This window comes from Platalea leucorodia (assembly GCF_965183815.1).
Source record: "Platalea leucorodia genome assembly, chromosome: 22".
NCBI classification, from domain to species: Eukaryota; Metazoa; Chordata; class Aves; order Pelecaniformes; family Threskiornithidae; genus Platalea; species Platalea leucorodia.
Genome location: NC_138844.1, coordinates 5567529 through 5586601, shown reverse-complemented (window position 1 = coordinate 5586601; position 19073 = coordinate 5567529). Strand labels below are relative to the sequence as shown.

General features: G+C 51.8%; 1 protein-coding gene across 11 annotated transcripts; it reads left to right on the top strand.

Annotated features, from left to right (window-relative positions):
- The first annotated feature begins 2661 nt into the window (after positions 1 to 2661).
- CWC25 (CWC25 spliceosome associated protein homolog) lies at positions 2662 to 18906 on the top strand. 11 transcript variants are annotated; one of them, XM_082332004.1, is made up of 13 exons: positions 2663 to 2758; positions 3120 to 3253; positions 4077 to 4832; positions 5660 to 12010; positions 12372 to 12544; positions 12772 to 13008; positions 13723 to 13792; positions 14325 to 14452; positions 14701 to 14770; positions 15249 to 15439; positions 16014 to 16100; positions 16695 to 16856; positions 18100 to 18906. In XM_082332004.1, exons 4-13 carry the CDS (start codon positions 11993 to 11995, stop codon positions 18212 to 18214), a joined length of 1251 nt encoding a protein of 416 aa, XP_082188130.1. In that variant the 5' UTR covers positions 2663 to 2758; positions 3120 to 3253; positions 4077 to 4832; positions 5660 to 11992; the 3' UTR covers positions 18215 to 18906. The 11 variants fall into 11 exon arrangements, with proteins under 11 accessions (XP_082188123.1, XP_082188130.1, XP_082188131.1 ...); XM_082332005.1 differs by having other exon boundaries at positions 3120 to 3287; XM_082331999.1 differs by having other exon boundaries at positions 3120 to 3496.
- The last annotated feature ends 167 nt before the right edge of the window (positions 18907 to 19073 follow it).

Below are 19073 nucleotides of genomic sequence, written 5' to 3'. Positions count from 1 at the left end.
AGAAGGCAGATGGAGAGATCCCCTTGGGTCTCGTGAGCTTGTGCTGTGCAGTGAAGGCTGCTTTTGGAGCTCTGTTATTCCAGGTACCGAGGCTCTGAGTCTTGGGAACCTGCAGGGGTTGTGCACTGTGTGAGTAACTTGTCACTGCCTGTGTGTGTGTGTGCTTGAGTCTGTTCTTTAATTCTCTGTAGTAATCATATTTATGGTAATTTATCATATTAAACTCCATCTACCCCCTTTGGTGGGCACATGAGGTTGCACAGAGGGCTCTCAACTAAAGAAATCTAATCAGCTGACATAAAAAATTGTGTCTCTCTAGAAATGTTTTTAAAATGTCCTTGGGAAAGGTGCCCCACCGGGGGGTATAGCTCAGTGGGAGAGCATTTGACTGCAGATCAAGAGGTCCCTGGTTCAACTCCAGGTGCCCCCTCCCTTTTTTTCTTCCCCTTCAAGCTTCCTTTTGCCAAAGTTCATCCCAGAAGGAAGATGGAGAGATCCCCTTGGGTCTCGTGAGCTTGTGCTGTGCAGTTAACGTTGGTTTCTGAGCTCCATTATTCCAGGTGCTGAGGCCCCGAGTCTTGGGAACCTGCAGGGGTTGTGCACTGTGTGAGTAACTTGTCACCGCCTGTGTGTGCTTGACTCTGTTCTTGATTCTCTGTGGTAATTGTCTGTCTGTTCGTCAGCAGGCACGTTAAGGTGCAGAGGGGGCTGTCAAGTCAAAGAGTCTAACCAGTGGACGTAAGAACTTGTCTCTCTTCTGGAAATGTTTTTAAAATGTCCTTGGGAAAGGTGGCCCACTGGGGGGTATAGCTCAGTGGGAGAGCATTTGACTGCAGATCAAGAGGTCCCTGGTTCAACTCCAGGTGCCCCCTTTGAGCTGAGCTTTTTCCAAGAAAAAGAACGAGGAGCGTCCATCAGTTTTAGCTCTGCTGTGCCTCTGCTGCGCACAGCAGGCAGGTCTCTGAAGGCCAATAGTCCCGATCCTGAGCACTCAACTAAACGCTTCCTGTGACAACTGAGCTCCGTGTCAGTGACACACAAAGACGTCACGTTCGTTGCTTGGCCCCAGGAGTCGTCGTTTTGATCAACGAGGAAACTGCTGGGGATCTGGGTTCTGTGTGTAATTAGGCCCTGTCTGCGTGTATTTGTCACCAGATCGTCTGCAGTAACTTTCCGTGCACCATTTTGCTTGTACTCTAGCATGCAAGGGCAGGTGTTCTCACATAGCATGATCTACCCAGCGGACATAAAACCTGAGCTATATATGGAGTTTTTTATTGCTCCTTATAGGAGTGCAAAGCCAGGGGGTATAGCTCAGTGGTAGAGCATTTGACTGCAGATCAAGAGGTCCCTGGTTCAACTCCAGGTGCCCCCTCCCTTTTTTCTTCCCCTTCAACCTTCCTTTTGCCAAAGTTCATCCCAGAAGGAAGATGGAGAGATCCCCTTGGGTCTCGTGAGCTTGTGCTGTGCAGTTAACGTTGGTTTCTGAGCTCCATTATTCCAGGTGCTGAGGCCCTGAGTCTTGGGAACCTGCAAGGGGTTGTGCACTGTGTGAGTAACTCCTCACTGTGTGTCTGTGTGCTTGTCTCTGTTCTTGATTCTCTGTAGTAATCATATTTATGATAAGTTATGATATTTAACTCTGTGTACCCCCTTTGGCGAGCAGATTAAGGTGCACAGAGGGCTCTCGAATAAAGAAATATAATGAGTGGACATAAAAAATTGTCTCTAAATGTTTTTAAAATGTCCTTGGGAAAGGTGCCACGCCGGGGGTATAGCTCAGTGGGAGAGCATTTGACTGCAGATCAAGAGGTCCCTGGTTCAACTCCAGGTGCCCCCTCCTCCTCAGCTGCTTTGTCAGCCTTTCTTCTTCCAGAATCTGGTCCCACACAGCGTAATGCAGAGCCTTTCTCACCCCTCTGGGGTCTTGGAAATGACTTGGAGATGTTTTGGGAAGCCATTTATCCCCTCGGGATGCTGCACATACACACCACAGAGAAGCTGGCTCACCAACAGAAGCGCTGCTGGTCTGGTTTATCCCGTCTGCATCATTGGCGTGAATTGGAGCAGCAAAGGCTGTTTGTGATGGAAGGGGGATCTCTGCCGCAGGGTTTCCCCTGAAGGCAGGTGGGGCTGTGACTCCTCAGCCCGCGGCCTCGTTGCCCGGGCCCGCCGGGCCCGAACCGGGAGGCTCTGTGGCCGCGGGCGGCCGCTCTGCCCCTGAGCTGCGGCCCCGGCGCTGGGCGGGCAGCGCTGGCTCGGGGGCACGGCGCGGGCGCCGGGAGGGCGCCGGTTCCGAGCCCCGCCCCGGGGGCAGCGGAACCCCATCGCGCTCTTCACAAACGCGACCGTGTCACTGCGGGGCCCCCCGAGCCGGAGCTGCGCCCTCGGGGTATCGGGGCCGGGGGGGGAAGGAAGGAACCCGGCCCGCTCACCGCGACACCGGGCCGTGTCCCGACGGGACCGGCGGCGCCCGGGGGCAGGGGAGCCCCGGGAGCCCCGCGCCGCTCAGCCCGCGCCCTTGCCGGGGAGCTCACGCTGGTGCTTTCGGCCGTCGCCTTTTTCGGCACCGGGAGGCGGCGCGGGGCGCCGGGGCCGGGCCCGGCTCCGCTCGGCCGCCTTCGGCCGCCATCTTGGCGGCTGCCGTCAGCGCCGCGGCGGAAGTGACGCCTGCGAGGCGCGCCGTGCTGACGCACGCGCAGGCCCGGGAGCCGCGGGGAAGCGCTCGGCCGACGCCGCCATGGGGGGAGGCGACCTGGTGAGGAGGGGCCCGGGCCCGGGGGGAGCCGGGCCGGGCCGAGCGGGGCTGGGAGCGTGTCCCGGGGCTGCGGGTACCGGCCTGGGCTGGGGCTCGCTGGCGGGCGGGCAGCGGACCCGGAGGCCGCGGGGTCGGCGGGGCCTGCGGGGCCTGCGGCCGTTCCCCGCCGCTGTCAGCGGGGCCGTGGGTGCGGGCGGGTCGGGGTGTTGTGGGGAGCAGCGCGTCCCGTTGTCCGGGCCTCGCCGCCGTGGTGGGAGGGCCGTGAGCGATCGCGGCTGAGAGCGGGCCCTGCCCCGTGGCCCCCGGCGAGGGCAGGCGGCCCTTTGTTAACGGTCCCGGTCCGGTGTGCGCCCTCCTGCAGAACCTGAAGAAGAGCTGGCACCCCCAGACCCTGCGCGACGCGGAGAAGGTGTGGAAAGCCGAGCAGAAGCACGAAGCCAAGCGGGGGAAGATGGAGGAGCTGCAGCGACGCGGCGGGGACCCGGGTGCCGTCCGGTGAGGAGCTGCGGGCACTCCCGGTGCCCCCGAGGTTGGCCGCTGTCTGCACAAGGCCGTTGCTTTGCTGTGTCCGGAGGCGGCTGGGCGTGGGGAAGCCTTCTTTCAACTGGCCCGGGGCTTTGTGTGTAACTGCGGTGGCTCCGCTGCTAACGGAGCGCAGACTGTCATTAGCCAGTCAGGCCCGCGGCAGCCTTTGTGAAGAGGAGGCTTGTAATTTAGTTCTTCCTCTGCTTCATGAAGGTAAATATTAGCTGTGTTTTTCTGCAGCTGTGACACATAACTTCACCTTAAAAAAAAAAAATTCTCTTACCCGGGGCGAAGAGTTGAATGTCTCTGATGGTAAAACGCTTGCATTTGTATGGAAATGTGCGTTTGATGTTTCTCACCTTCGCAGGCCAGTGCTTTCAGCTCCATAACGCTTTGCAAGTCTGTGATAGAAAATCAAATGCCCTTGTTTGCAATAGGAGAAGAGAAGTTGGGGTGAGTGTGCCAGGGATTATAAAGCGTAGTTGTCCTGCAAGGTTGAATGATTCCTGTCTCCACATCCTTACTTCCTCCTTTGCTGCTGCTGAAGATGCTTGTCGGGAAGCAGGATCTGCACTGCTGGGCACGCCAGAAATCAAGAATCAGCTTTCAGGCTTATTTCTCCGTGCACCCCTGTTCCAAACGGCTTTAGAACACAAGAGTTTGCAGTGGGCACAAAGCTCTGCCTCTCCTCAAAACTACGCCCTGTTCCTCCTGCTCCTGCGTGATTTCTCCGATCCCCGTTACTGAAGCCTGTTTCAGTCCTCCATTTTTGTTGTTCCTGTCTTTCTCGCAGCGCTGTGGTCGCCCACGCAGGAGGGCTGGACAGCGGATCCATTCGGTAGCGGTGAGGCGGAGCAGAGGGGCCTGAGCAGGGCTTTGGGAGGTGCAGGTACGTGTCCTCCCCGCAGCTCGTCAGATGGGGGTGTCTGGAGTCACGAGCTTTGAAGTGAGTGTTTTGAAGCGTTCTGTTTTCTTGTGCGTGCTGGGCCGCTGTAGAGGAAAAGAAGTGTGGGTGGACGATGTTGGGCCGCAGGAGTCTGTCTGGAAGAGCGTGGAGAGGCGTGGGGTGGAGGTGGTGAAAGGAGGGGTGAGGCGAGGTCCGTGTGTGGGAGAGGCGTTGGTGCAGGTGCGGTGAGCGCAGGCAGTGGAATGCAGCGGAGCCGCCCCGGCAGTGGCCAGAGGGAGCCGTAGGTGGCCAGTGCAGGCAGGTGGGGGTATAGCTCAGGGGCAGAGCATTTGACTGCAGATCAAGAGGTCCCCGGTTCAAATCCGGGTGCCCCCTCCCTTTTCCTTCTTTTCCTGGGGGAAAAAGTTGGCTTGGAGCTCTTCATTCCAACGCTTTTGCCCTAAACTGTCTGCAGGCCCCATGCCGCGCTTGATGGGCGCTGGGGAGAGGGAAAGAAGCGGATTCCCACAAGAGAGGAGGCCCACGAGTGGGCTGTTTGTGAGGCGAGAGATGATTATTTCCCGAGCGGCTGCTTTTCCTCCTGGGAGCGATTTCCAGAGCTTTGCTGTGCCGGTGATGAACGGGGCGATTTCTGGGGCTCAGGTGTGTGGCAGGTGGGGGTATAGCTCAGTGGGAGAGCATTTGACTGCAGATCAAGAGGTCCCTGGTTCAACTCCAGGTGCCCCCTCAGAATCCATTTTTTCTTGGGGTTTTGGGGGTTTGTTCACTGGAAGGGGAACTGATGCGATCGCTCAGCTTCCCCTCCTGATAATTCAGGCCGTGAGTGGGCCAAGGTCGCCTGGTAAATGAAGTAGAGAGGCAGGGTGCGTCTCCTGCGTGGGAGTGCAGGGAGTCGATGTCTGTGCTGCTGTCGCATTTCAGTCTTGCATTTTCTGCAGCAGGATCCAATTCTTATGGAACAGAGCGGTCAAAGATTGGGGAAGCACATCCTTTAACTGTGTTTTTTTTGGTGCACTGACAGGTGCACAGGTGGGGGGTATAGCTCAGTGGGAGAGCATTTGACTGCAGATCAAGAGGTCCCTGGTTCAACTCCAGGTGCCCCCTCCCTTTTTTTCTTCCCCTTCAAGCTTCCTTTTGCCAAAGTTCATCCCAGAAGGAAGATGGAGAGATCCCCTTGGGTCTCGTGAGCTTGTGCTGTGCAGTTAACGTTGGTTTCTGAGCTCCATTATTCCAGGTTGTTGTGGTTTAACCCCAGCCAGCAACTAAGCACCACGCAGCCGCTCGCTCACTCCCCACCAGTGGGATGGGGGAGAGAATCAGAAGGGTAAAAGGGAGGAAACTCGTGGGTTGAGATAAGAACAGTTTAATAATTGAAGTAAAATAAATTAGAACAGTTAAATAGGCAAAGCAAAAACCGTGCACGCAAACAAAACAGAACAAGGAATTCATTCACTACTTCCCATCGGCAGGCAGGTGTTCAGCCATCCCCAGGAAAGCACGGCTCCATCACGCGTAATGGTTACTTGGGAAGACAAACACCATCATACCCAATGTTCCCCCTTCCTTCTTCTTCCCCCAGCTTATATACTGAGCATGACGTCATATGGTATGGAATAGCCCTTGGGCCAGTCTGGGTCAGCACTCCCCCCGGCTGTGCCCCCTCCCAGCTTCTTGTGCCCCCGGCAGAGCAGGGGAAGCTGAAAAGTCCTTGACCAGTGTGAGCGCCACTTAGCACCTATTCAGAGACAGCTTAGCACTACTTAGCAAGAACCAAAGCATCAGTGTATCATCGACATTGTTCTCATCCTAAACCCAAAACACAGCCCCATACCGGCTACCAAGAAGAAAATTAACTCTATCCCAGCTGAAACCAGGACACAGGTGCTGAGGCCCGGAGTCTTGGGAACCTGCAGGGGTTGTGCACTGTGTGAGTAACTCGTCACTGCCTGTGTGTGCTTGTCTCTGTTCTTGATGCTCTGTGGTAATTGTCTGTCTGTTCGTCAGCAGGCACGTTAAGGTGCAGAGGGGGCTGTTGAGTAAAGGAATCTCATCAGTGGATGTAAAAACTTGTCTCTCTTCTGGAAATGTTTTTAAAATGTCCTTGGGAAAGGTGCCCCACCGGGGGGTATAGCTCAGTGGGAGAGCATTTGACTGCAGATCAAGAGGTCCCTGGTTCAACTCCAGGTGCCCCCTCCCTTTTTTCTTCCCCTTCAAGCTTCCTTTTGCCAAAGTTCATCCCAGAAGGCAGATGGAGAGATCCCCTTGGGTCTCGTGAGCTTGTGCTGTGCAGTTAACGTTGGTTTCTGAGCTCCATTATTCCAGGTGCTGAGGCCCGGAGTCTTGGGAACCTGCAAGGGGTTGTGCACTGTGTGAGTAAGTCCTCACTGTGTGTGTGTGCGCTTGTCTCTGTTCTGGATTCTCTGTGGTAATTGTCTGTCTGTTCGTCAGCAGGCACATTAAGGTGCAGAGGGGGCTGTTGAGTAAAGGAATCTCATCAGTGGACGTAAAAACTTGTCTCTCTTCTGGAAATGTTTTTAAAACGTCCTTGGGAAAGGTGTTGCTGCAGGGGGTATAGCTCAGTGGGAGAGCATTTGACTGCAGATCAAGAGGTCCCTGGTTCAACTCCAGGTGCCCCCTCCCTTTTTTTCTTCCCCTTCAAGCTTCCTTTTGCCAAAGTTCATCCCAGAAGGAAGATGGAGAGATCCCCTTGGGTCTCGTGAGCTTGTGCTGTGCAGTGAAGGCTGCTTTCGGAGCTCTGTTATTCAAAGTACCGAGGCTCTGAGTCTTGGGAACCTGCAGGGGTTGTGCACTGTGTGAGTAACTTGTCACCGCCTGTGTGAGCTTGTCTCTGTTCTTGATGCTCTGTGGTAATTGTCTGTCTGTTCGTCAGCAGGCACGTTAAGGTGCAGAGGGGGCTGTTGAGTAAAGGAATCTCATCAGTGGACGTAAAAACTTGTCTCTCTTCTGGAAATGTTTTTAAAATGTCCTTGGGAAAGGTGCCATGCCAGGGGGTATAGCTCAGTGGGAGAGCATTTGACTGCAGATCAAGAGGTCCCTGGTTCAACTCCAGGTGCCCCCTCCCTCTTTTCTCCTCCTTCAAGCTTCCTTTTGCCAAAATTAATCCCAGAAGGAAGATGGAGAGATCCCCTTGGGTCCTGTGAGCTTGTGCTGTGCAGTGAAGGCTGCTTTCGGAGCTCTGTTATTCCAGGTACCAAGGCTCTGAGTCTTGGGAACTGCAGGGGTTATGCACTGTGTGAGTAACTCCTCACTGTGTGTGTGTGTGCTTGAGTCTGTTCTTAATTTTCTGTAGTAATCATATTTATGGTAATTTATCATATTGAACTCCGTGTACCCCCTTTGGTGGGCACATTAAGTTGCACAGAGGGCTCTCAACTAAAGAAATCTAATCCGCAGACATAAGAAATTGTGTCTCTCTAGAAATATTTTCAAAGTGTCCTTGGGAAATGTGCCCCACTGGGGGGTATAGCTCAGTGGGAGAGCATTTGACTGCAGATCAAGAGGTCCCCGGTTCAAATCCGGGTGCCCCCTCCCTTTTCCTTCTTTTCCTGGGGAAAAAGTTGGCTTGGAGCTCTTCATTCCAACGCTTTTGCCCTAAACTGTCTGCAGGCCCCATGCCGCGCTTGATGGGCGCTGGGGAGAGGGAAAGAAGCGGATTCCCACAAGAGAGGAGGCCCACGAGTGGGCTGTTTGTGAGGCGAGAGATGATTATTTCCCGAGCGGCTGCTTTTCCTCCTGGGAGCGATTTCCAGAGCTTTGCTGTGCCGGTGATGAACGGGGCGATTTCTGGGGCTCAGGTGCGTGGCAGGTGGGGGTATAGCTCAGTGGGAGAGCATTTGACTGCAGATCAAGAGGTCCCTGGTTCAACTCCAGGTGCCCCCTCAGAATCCATTTTTTCTTGGGATTTTGGGGGTTTGTTCACTGGAAGGGGAACTGATGCGATCGCTCAGCTTCCCCTCCTGATAATTCAGGCCGTGAGTGGGCCAAGGTCGCCTGGGAAATGAAGTAGAGAGGCAGGGTGCGTCTCCTGCGTGGGAGTGCAGGGAGTCGATGTCTGTGCTGCTGTCGCATTTCAGTCTTGCATTTTCTGCAGCAGGATCCGATTCTCATGGAACAGAGCAGTCAAAGATTGGGGAAGCACATCCTTTAACTGTGGTTTTTTTGGTGCATTGACAGGTGCACAGGTGGGGGGTATAGCTCAGTGGGAGAGCATTTGACTGCAGATCAAGAGGTCCCTGGTTCAACTCCAGGTGCCCCCTCCCTTTTTTCTTCCCCTTCAAGCTTCCTTTTGCCAAAATTCATCCCAGAAGGAAGATGCAGAGATCCCCTTGGGTCTCGTGAGCTTGTGCTGTGCAGTTAACGTTGGTTTCTGAGCTCCATTATTCCAGGTGCTGAGGCCCTGAGTCTTGGGAAACTGCAGGGGTTGTGCACTGTGTGAGTAACTCCTCACTGTGTGTGTGTGTGCTTGTCTCTGTTCTGGATTCTCTGTGGTAATTGTCTGTCTGTTCGTCAGCACGTTAAGGTGCAGAGGGGGCTGTTGAGTAAAGGAATCTCATCAGTGGACATAAAAACTTGTCTCTCTTCTGGAAATGTTTTTAAAACATCCTTGTGAAAGGTGTTGCTGCAGGGGGTATAGCTCAGTGGGAGAGCATTTGACTGCAGATCAAGAGGTCCCTGGTTCAACTCCAGGTGCCCCCTCCCTTTTTTCTTCCCCTTCAAGCTTCCTTTTGCTAAAGTTCATCCCAGAAGGCAGATGGAGAGATCCCCTTGGGTCTCGTGAGCTTGTGCTGTGCAGTGAAGGCTGCTTTCGGAGCTCTGTTATTCAAAGTACCGAGGCTCTGAGTCTTGGGAACCTGCAAGGGGTTGTGCACTGTGTGAGTAACTTGTCACCGCCTGTGTGAGCTTGACTCTGTTCTTGATTCTCTGTGGTAATTGTCTGTCTGTTCGTCAGCACGTTAAGGTGCAGAGGGGGCTGTTGAGTAAAGGAATCTCATCAGTGGACGTAAAAACTTGTCTCTCTTCTGGAAATGTTTTTAAAACGTCCTTGTGAAATGTGGTGTTGCTGCAGGGGGTATAGCTCAGTGGGAGAGCATTTGACTGCAGATCAAGAGGTCCCCGGTTCAAATCCGGGTGCCCCCTCAGAATCCATTTTTTCTTGGGATTTTGGGGGTTTGTTCACTGGAAGGGGAACTGCTGCGATCGCTCAGCTTCCCCTCCTGATAAATCAGGCCGTGAGTGGGCCAAGGTCGCCTGGTAAATGAAGTAGAGAGGCAGGGTGCGTCTCCTGCGTGGGAGTGCAGGGAGTCGATGTCTGTGCTGCTGTCGCATTTCAGTCTTGCATTTTCTGCAGCAGGATCCGATTCTTATGGAACAGAGCGGTCAAAGATTGGGGAAGCACATCCTTTAACTGTGTTTTTTTTGGTGCATTGACAGGTGCGCAGGTGGGGGGTATAGCTCAGTGGGAGAGCATTTGACTGCAGATCAAGAGGTCCCTGGTTCAACTCCAGGTGCCCCCTCCCTTTTTTTCTTCCCCTTCAAGCTTCCTTTTGCCAAAATTCATCCCAGAAGGCAGATGGAGAGATCCCCTTGGGTCTCGTGAGCTTGTGCTGTGCAGTGAAGGCTGCTTTCGGAGCTCTGTTATTCCAGGTACCGAGCCTCTGAGTCTTGGGAAACTGCAGGGGTTGTGCACTGTGTGAGTAACTCGTCACTGCCTGTGTGTGCTTGTCTCTGTTCTTGATGCTCTGTGGTAATTGTCTGTCTGTTCGTCAGCAGGCACGTTAAGGTGCAGAGGGGGCTGTTGAGTAAAGGAATCTCATCAGTGGACGTAAAAACTTGTCTCTCTTCTGGAAATGTTTTTAAAATGTCCTTGGGAAAGGTGCCATGCCAGGGGGTATAGCTCAGTGGGAGAGCATTTGACTGCAGATCAAGAGGTCCCTGGTTCAACTCCAGGTGCCCCCTCCCTTTTTTCTTCCCCTTCAAGCTTCCTTTTGCCAAAGTTCATCCCAGAAGGAAGATGGAGAGATCCCCTTGGGTCTCGTGAGCTTGTGCTGTGCAGTTAACGTTGGTTTCTGAGCTCCATTATTCCAGGTGCTGAGGCCCTGAGTCTTGGGAACCTGCAAGGGGTTGTGCACTGTGTGAGTAACTCGTCACTGCCTGTGTGTGCTTGTCTCTGTTCTTGATTCTCTGTAGTAATCATATTTATGATAAGTTATGATATTTAACTCTGTGTACCCCCTTTGGCGAGCAGATTAAGGTGCACAGAGGGCTCTCGAATAAAGAAATATAATGAGTGGACATAAAAAATTGTCTCTAAATGTTTTTAAAATGTCCTTGGGAAAGGTGCCACGCCGGGGGTATAGCTCAGTGGGAGAGCATTTGACTGCAGATCAAGAGGTCCCTGGTTCAACTCCAGGTGCCCCCTCCCTTTTTTCTTCCCCTTCAAGCTTCCTTTTGCCAAAGTTCATCCCAGAAGGAAGATGCAGAGATCCCCTTGGGTCTCGTGAGCTTGTGCTGTGCAGTTAACGTTGGTTTCTGAGCTCCATTATTCCAGGTGCTGAGGCCCTGAGTCTTGGGAACCTGCAAGGGGTTGTGCACTGTGTGAGTAACTCGTCACTGCCTGTGTGTGCTTGTCTCTGTTCTTGATTCTCTGTAGTAATCATATTTATGATAATTTATGATATTTAACTCTGTGTACCCCCTTTGGCGAGCAGATTAAGGTGCACAGAGGGCTCTCGAATAAAGAAATATAATGAGTGGACATAAAAAATTGTCTCTAAATGTTTTTAAAATGTCCTTGGGAAAGGTGCCATGCCGGGGGTATAGCTCAGTGGGAGAGCATTTGACTGCAGATCAAGAGGTCCCTGGTTCAACTCCAGGTGCCCCCTCCTCCTCAGCTGCTTTGTCAGCCTTTCTTCTTCCAGAATCTGGTCCCACACAGCGTAATGCAGAGACTTTCTCACCCCTCTGGGGTCTTGGAAATGACTTGGAGATGTTTTGGGAAGCCATTTATCCCCTCGGGATGCTGCACATACACACCACAGAGAAGCTGGCTCACCAACAGAAGCGCTGCTGGTCTGGTTTATCCCGTCTGCATCATTGGCGTGAATTGGAGCAGCAAAGGCTGTTTGTGATGGAAGGGGGATCTCTGCCGCAGGGTTTCCCCTGAAGGCAGGTGGGGCTGTGACTCCTCAGCCCGCGGCCTCGTTGCCCGGGCCCGCCGGGCCCGAACCGGGAGGCTCTGTGGCCGCGGGCGGCCGCTCTGCCCCTGAGCTGCGGCCCCGGCGCTGGGCGGGCAGCGCTGGCTCGGGGGCACGGCGCGGGCGCCGGGAGGGCGCCGGTTCCGAGCCCCGCCCCGGGGGCAGCGGAACCCCATCGCGCTCTTCACAAACGCGACCGTGTCACTGCGGGGCCCCCCGAGCCGGAGCTGCGCCCTCGGGGTATCGGGGCCGGGGGGGGAAGGAAGGAACCCGGCCCGCTCACCGCGACACCGGGCCGTGTCCCGACGGGACCGGCGGCGCCCGGGGGCAGGGGAGCCCCGGGAGCCCCGCGCCGCTCAGCCCGCGCCCTTGCCGGGGAGCTCACGCTGGTGCTTTCGGCCGTCGCCTTTTTCGGCACCGGGAGGCGGCGCGGGGCGCCGGGGCCGGGCCCGGCTCCGCTCGGCCGCCTTCGGCCGCCATCTTGGCGGCTGCCGTCAGCGCCGCGGCGGAAGTGACGCCTGCGAGGCGCGCCGTGCTGACGCACGCGCAGGCCCGGGAGCCGCGGGGAAGCGCTCGGCCGACGCCGCCATGGGGGGAGGCGACCTGGTGAGGAGGGGCCCGGGCCCGGGGGGAGCCGGGCCGGGCCGAGCGGGGCTGGGAGCGTGTCCCGGGGCTGCGGGTACCGGCCTGGGCTGGGGCTCGCTGGCGGGCGGGCAGCGGACCCGGAGGCCGCGGGGTCGGCGGGGCCTGCGGGGCCTGCGGCCGTTCCCCGCCGCTGTCAGCGGGGCCGTGGGTGCGGGCGGGTCGGGGTGTTGTGGGGAGCAGCGCGTCCCGTTGTCCGGGCCTCGCCGCCGTGGTGGGAGGGCCGTGAGCGATCGCGGCTGAGAGCGGGCCCTGCCCCGTGGCCCCCGGCGAGGGCAGGCGGCCCTTTGTTAACGGTCCCGGTCCGGTGTGCGCCCTCCTGCAGAACCTGAAGAAGAGCTGGCACCCCCAGACCCTGCGCAATGTGGAGAAGGTGTGGAAAGCCGAGCAGAAGCATGAAGCGGAACGGAAGAAGATTGAGGAGCTGCAGCGGGAGCTGCAGGAGGAGCGAGCGCGTGAGGAGATGCAGCGCTACGCTGAGGACATGGGCACCGTCAGGTGAGGTGGGACCGGTGCTTTCCAGACCGGTGGTTACCAGCCCTTGCAGTCCTCTGGGGGCGAGCATTGTCTGGTGAGGTGGTATTGGTGCTCTCAGTGCCCCTGAGAGAACCGGGGGTTTAAAGTTTTGGATAACAAAATGTTTACAGTCACATTCATAAGCCAATGCCTTAAAATGTAACTTTAGAACTGTGAGAAGGCTAAGTAAGAGGTCTTGTTTGCAACAGGAAAAGAGAAGAGAAGTTGGAGTGGATGTACCAGGGTCCTGGAGGCATGGTGAACAGAGAGGAATATCTTATGGGTCGCCCTGTGGACAAATACGTCTTTGAGAAGACAGAAGACAAGGATGCAGGCTGTTCCAATGAGACAGGACTTCTCCCAGGCTCCATTTTTGCCAAGACGGGTGCCAATTCTGTCCTAGATATGGCAAACAAAATCCGGGAGGATCCACTTTTCATGATAAGGTACTAAATGGGGAGCTAAAAGCAGTAGTAGATGAGGCAAAGCATCAGTCTTAGCAATTCGCTAAGAGCTGTCTTATTTATCTTTGCAAAGACTGCCATTGTGTCTGTTCCTTAAAGCTGTGTCTGCCTGTTTGTGAGCTCTAGGCTGTAGGTGGCAGTCCTGGCCGCAGACCGGTCACCAGCCGCTTATGTGACTAGTAGGATTTTGGTTGTGTGTTCTAGACACAGTAACATAAGGTCAGATAACATATTTGAGTCAGTTTGCTGCTTTTGGGTAATTTTGCTGACTTGATTTCAAATCTCAGATTTCGTGATCTGAACGAGCTGATGATCATCATCTAGATCATCTAGCTGCAAGCTGGTAGATACATATAAATGCAAAGATTGTTATTCCACACTGATTCGTCTCTACCAGCTTAGCTCACCCTGTTACGTGTATGTGAATATATCCGGTCTGCTCCGAGAGTTCAGGCATTTATTAGCATTGTAGGCAGCTTGATGGTAACAGAACACATTTTTGTTTACCCTACTAGTCTTAAGCAGAGGAGAAAAGGTCAGACTCCTCCTGAGTTGGATCTGTTTTGCTGAATGTACAAAACTTGCCTGTTTTCCTGTTTTTTACATGTTTTTAGAGCTTGCACTTGATTGGTTTCTTTCCTGAAAATATGATGTTTTTCCGTTGTTTGAAAAGACTATTTTTTTTTTCTGCTTTAGAAAGAAGGAGGAGGAAAAGAAGAGAGAAGTTTTGAATAATCCTGTTAAAATGAAGAAAATCAAAGAATTGGTAGGTCTATCTCACTACTCCTTTACATACTCAAAGCACAGAATACACTGAACCCAGGAGAGCATCATAGGTCAAAATTAGTATCGTTTAGGATAAGGAGCTGAGTTCCGTTTCCTGACTCTTCACAGAAAAACAGAATAAATTCAGCTTTTTATAATCCTGATATAATAGAACAAGGTTCTGTATGGCTCTCTCAGCAGGAATTAATTTCTCTTTCTTTCAAGTTCAGTGTTATTTTACTCTGCTTGCTCTTCTGGTGTGCTTTTTTTTTTTTAGCTAGTGATTAATTGTTGTGCTCTGTGTTGTACTATAGAATGACTGCAGACGTAGGATTTGACATGCACTAATACCAAACTGACACTAGGGAAGACTCCATTAAGGTCTTTAGTTTTGAGAGAGGACCTTGTTAAATGGTTTAGGTTCTGTTCCAGGAGCCTTTCCACGGTGAACTCTGTTACTTTGCCTTGTGATACTGACTGCTCAAGTGTAGAGACAGTAACTATTACTAACAAAACTGTGTCTTGCTTTATAGCTGCAAAACAGTTTAGATAAAAAGGAGAAAAAGAAGAAGAAAGAGAAGAAGAAGAAGCACAAGAAACATCGACATCGCAGTTCTAGCAGTGAAAGCGACAGCAGTGATGAGGAGCGAAGCAGAAATAAGTATGTTTTGAGGTTTTGTAGTAAAAATACCATGTTTCCTGGTTAATTTGTTTGTTTTTTCATGTCTTTTTGTAATCCCCTCTGAGTTTAATCTTTGTAATTAATGCTCTTAATTTGCCTAAATGATTCTGTATGTTACTTCATTGGTTTTGCATCATTAAATTATTTTTATGATGTTTTACTGTTAAAAAAATATTGTATTCCTGAATTTCATCTGCTTCAAAAGTACTATTCTGTTTTCTCTGTAGGTCTCAGAAGAGGATGAACAGTTCCTCCTGGAAACCTGCTCCTTCCAAAGTCCCAGGATATGGCTTACAAGTAAGTACGTGTGTTTTGCACAGCTCTTTCAGCAGCAAGTACCCTGAGGCAGGGAAGAATGAGAGTTTTGGCAGTTTGTTGCAAGACTGCCTCACCGGCCAGAAGAAGATTATGAGGGGGACATGATATAATAAAGTTCATATTCAAGTTGGAGCCACCTAAGCCTTGAAACTGAAGTTGTTCAGACTTGTGTCTGCTCTGAATTCAAGTTAAGTTTTATTCAGTTTCTCTTCAGAATCACGCATCTGTTTAAATACTCAGCTTGACTGTCTTGGCAGTGTAGTTTACTGAATGTGATACAGAAATAATCTTTTTAGACACAGATGTTAATAAGAACCTAGGAAGTGGGATAAGCAAACGCAAGCCACAATGTACACTCCTTCCTGCGCTTAGCACAGTCTGAGGCCTCCTGTACGGCCTTACCTTGTTGTTGTGCTCTTGCAAGACGTCTCTCCTGAAAGACACTTTTGAATTCCAGGTTAGAGACTCTGACCAGAGCCACAGGTCTCGGAGCTCCCCAGCTGCCGGCCAGGAGAGGGCCCCCCACAAGCACCGGGATCGCTCCAGGTCCAGGAGCCAGTCCCGCTCTCCTCAGAGACGCTCTAGCAAGAAGAATTCAGAACAATCTGGATGCAGGGGGTCAAGATCTCCTTCTAGACACAGTAAACAGTGAGTGTGGCTAACCTGGGTAATGTAAACCTAGGGCTGCTGGTGGGGGAGTTCCCTAGAATCAAATTCCCTCTTATTCAGTCTCCTTCTACCATTTCGGTGTCCTGGCCACATTATTGCTCAGTTCTGGGTGTGAAGGCGGGAGCTGTGCAGTTGTGCGAGAGTGCAGAAGCACGCAGGTTAGCTCCTGGAGGGGACGTGCTGTCTGCAATTGCGCTCTTCCCTTGGGACACCCTCTTTCTGGCTACAGCCTTTAGGTATTGCTTGTGACTGTGCTTTATTTGGGCTACCGATTCTCTTTAAAATGTGTTTATAATTGTTGAATTATCTTTACTAAATGCTGATAAAATCACGTACCCGGTATTTATTGTTTGCTGATGAAATAATTAAAACTGAGTAAAAATAGATGGAAATTTGTAGTATATTAGGAGTCATTAGAATGTGTTTTCAAAGCGGACAGGCGGCAGTCCTGCAGACATCTTGGTTTCAGAATGTATACAAAAAATCCGGGGAGAGTTTAGAGGTGTGATAGTGTATGTTCGTCTGTCCTCATAAGGGTATTTCTGGCTTACAGACATAGCAATCGGGAGGAGAAAGGGAGAGCTAGAAGCCCTTCCCCTAAAAAGAGCTATCGACGACAGCATGCTCCGGGCTACACAAGGTAAGCAAGGTCTTGTCCCTGTGCTTTCGGATGGAAGTTGCTCTGGTGATTGTGGAAGAGCTGGGTGTAAACGGTGAACCAAATTTTATTCTGTTAACTAAAATAGATTGGATCGGGTGTCCAGAAAGTCAGACAGAGTCCTAAAGCGCTCAGTTTGGTGCTCTTGAGCTTGATTGTTAGTTAACACCTTGGACAGCTTCCCAAACCAATTCACATGGTTGCTAGTTCTCCATGTGTCTCGCATCACTGTGTAAGGCAGTAATGTGAAGTCAGTCTTTGTCCTGTGGACTGTTAATTAGAAGCATTCTGTTTCACTGTCATCAGGAAAATATGACCTTGACAGCATCATCTTACCAGTCAATTAAAAACAAGAAGGCTGAAAAGAGGGAGAAAACAGACCCTTGCTGGGGGCGTGGTAAAGCAGAACATTTAGATGTGTACTTACAAGCTTTGCTGATTGGCTACCAAAGAAAAAAAAACAATTAAACACCCCTAATTTGGGGATTGTAAATCATCTTAAAGAATGGAAAGCAAGAGGGGGGTGAGGCCCAGCGTGCTATTGATTCACAGCAGTGGTGTGTTTTACACAAACAGAAAGATCTCTCCAGAGGAGCTAGAGCGCAAACGCCAGGAAATGATGGAAAACGCCAAGTGGCGGGAAGAGGAGAGAGCAAACAACCTCAGGAAACACCGAAAGGAGGAGGAGCTGGAGCGAGAACTGGAGAAACTTGACTCCCGCGATGGGAAGTTCTTCAAGTGAGTGTCTTTTATTATCTGCTTTTTCATTCAAGGGAAATACAGGCTACAGCTTCTGAGGAGTGAGTCACGGCCTCAACGTTTGAGATGTGTCAGATTGTGGTATAAGATCCGTCTCTACTGGGTTGTACCGTAGAACTAGTGACATCTACTGTTCCCAAATTCTCTTCTTAACCCAAAAGATAGCTGTTTCTGTGATGGCCTCGGTAGTCAGACTTGGAAACCGGTAATCAGTTATTTTTTGCCATCCTGTAGGAATGCCTGGTAGTATTTCACATGCAGATATTAAAACGTTCTCTGTTTTTAGGAGCTTGCAACAGTTTTAGGCCTGCAAGTCCACTGGGAGTCTGTGTGCTGAGAGCTTGTGGGATACCTGTGCTTGACAAGAAATGAAACCATTTCTAAACACAGGTGGTAACTTACACAGGGCAGGCAAAGGAAATCGGAGTGGCACAAGGCCTTCCAGAAAGTGCAGTGCTGTGTAAGATGGATCCTATGGCAATGTTAGGTGTTTTGGGCTTGCTGCAGCATAGTATTCTCCAGGCTCTATAAGTTAATCCGAGGAGAACGTATACTTAATTCCTGAAGCTGCCCAGAGCTGGGATCACATAAGGGTGGCTTAAAATCACAATAGATTTTCTCCATGAGCAACCTCTCTTGTGGAGAGAGGTGTTTGTGTGTTTCCCTGTGCGGAAGCAACTGGTTGAGCTAACAAACTTTGTGTTTGTTGGTGTGGTGTTTGAAGAGGGAGATGGGCTCGAGGGGATCATTCAGAAGAGCACAGCAGTGTGATCTGAAAAAGATCTAGTAAAAGAGAGCGAGTGGTCGCAAGGATTCCCTCTCTCTCCTGTAGCTAACGTGGTCATTTACAGCACGAGCTCTGGCATTCGGGCTCCCAGAGGACCACATCGCTTTCCCCTTGTTTGCTTCACAGAAAGCGCCCAAGTCCCCCATGACGGATGCGTTTGTCATTGACGGTTAGTTATATTGGGAAGACGGAGGAGACTTGAGAGCTACTGAAAATACATTTCTGAGCACTGACCTTAAATAAGGCCTCGAATCTGTTACAAGCCAAACTAAAAGCTATCCAGTTCTTTCAGTGCAGACTTTAATGGGAAATAATTTGCTGTTTTCCATGTTAGATTAATTTAGGTGGATGACCTGGGGACAGTGAATCCTGCTAGAAATGGTGTAATGTTTGGAAAGAGATTCTAATATCTTTCTTTGGTTCAATTTTCTGCAGTCGCTTAAAACTAGAGAGTGCATCTACTTCCACCCTAGAAGATCGGGTGAAACGCAATATCCACTCCCTTCAGAGAACTCCCGCTGCCTTGGAAAAAAACTTTATGCAGAGATGAAACTGGTTCTTCCTCTGCTCCTGTGCAGAAGTTAACCGGACACTTATTCCCGAAGGTGAGACCTCCGGCACAGACTCGCTGCTCTCTACAGGAGCAGTTACCATCTCCCACAGAGGCGCTGGATTTCTCCGCTGCAGCCCACAGCGAGTTCGGGACTTCTGGCGTTGTGAATACGTTTGTAATGAGTAGGACCTTGCAAGCAAACCTTTGCTAGGGAACTTGTGAGCCCTTGTATTCTATTTTTAAAGCCAGATCTTTTCCCTCTCTCTCCACCTTGACTGTTATCACTTTTGTATATTGTTATTACCAGATTATGCCAGGTGGTAACTGCTTTCTACATCGGGCAGATTGTCCGAGCTCTTTATATGCCAGAGCAAAAGACCTATTTTTGTTAGTCCTTAAAAATCGGAGCAGAACAAATTCGCACGAGGGTTAATTTAATGGAATTCGATACAGCTACATGCGTGGTAGACAGAATCCTGCTCGGTACTGTCAGCGTCTGAGGTGTGGGTTTGGAGCGGGACGTTAGGCGAGCCTGCGAAATGGCTGCGGCCGTTATTTAATTGCTCACGGATTTGGTGTTTGACCCGAAGGGAGCTGCTTGGAAGGGAAGGGAAACGAGCAGAGCATAGCTGACGCAGCGGATGTTTCTCTGGGATTTTGTAATGTAAGTAATGTGTATATGTACAGCAGCGTAGAGCTTTTTTTTTTTAAAAAAAAAAAAAAATTAAGAAACTTTACTGTCCTTCCTAAGTGTTCTTTGTGGCCTTTGGGGGCGGGGGAGCCCCTCGCCGCCTCGGGGTGGGGGTGGGAGGGCGCGGGAGGCCGTCACTGCCCGTAGCGGCCCCTCGCCGGGTTT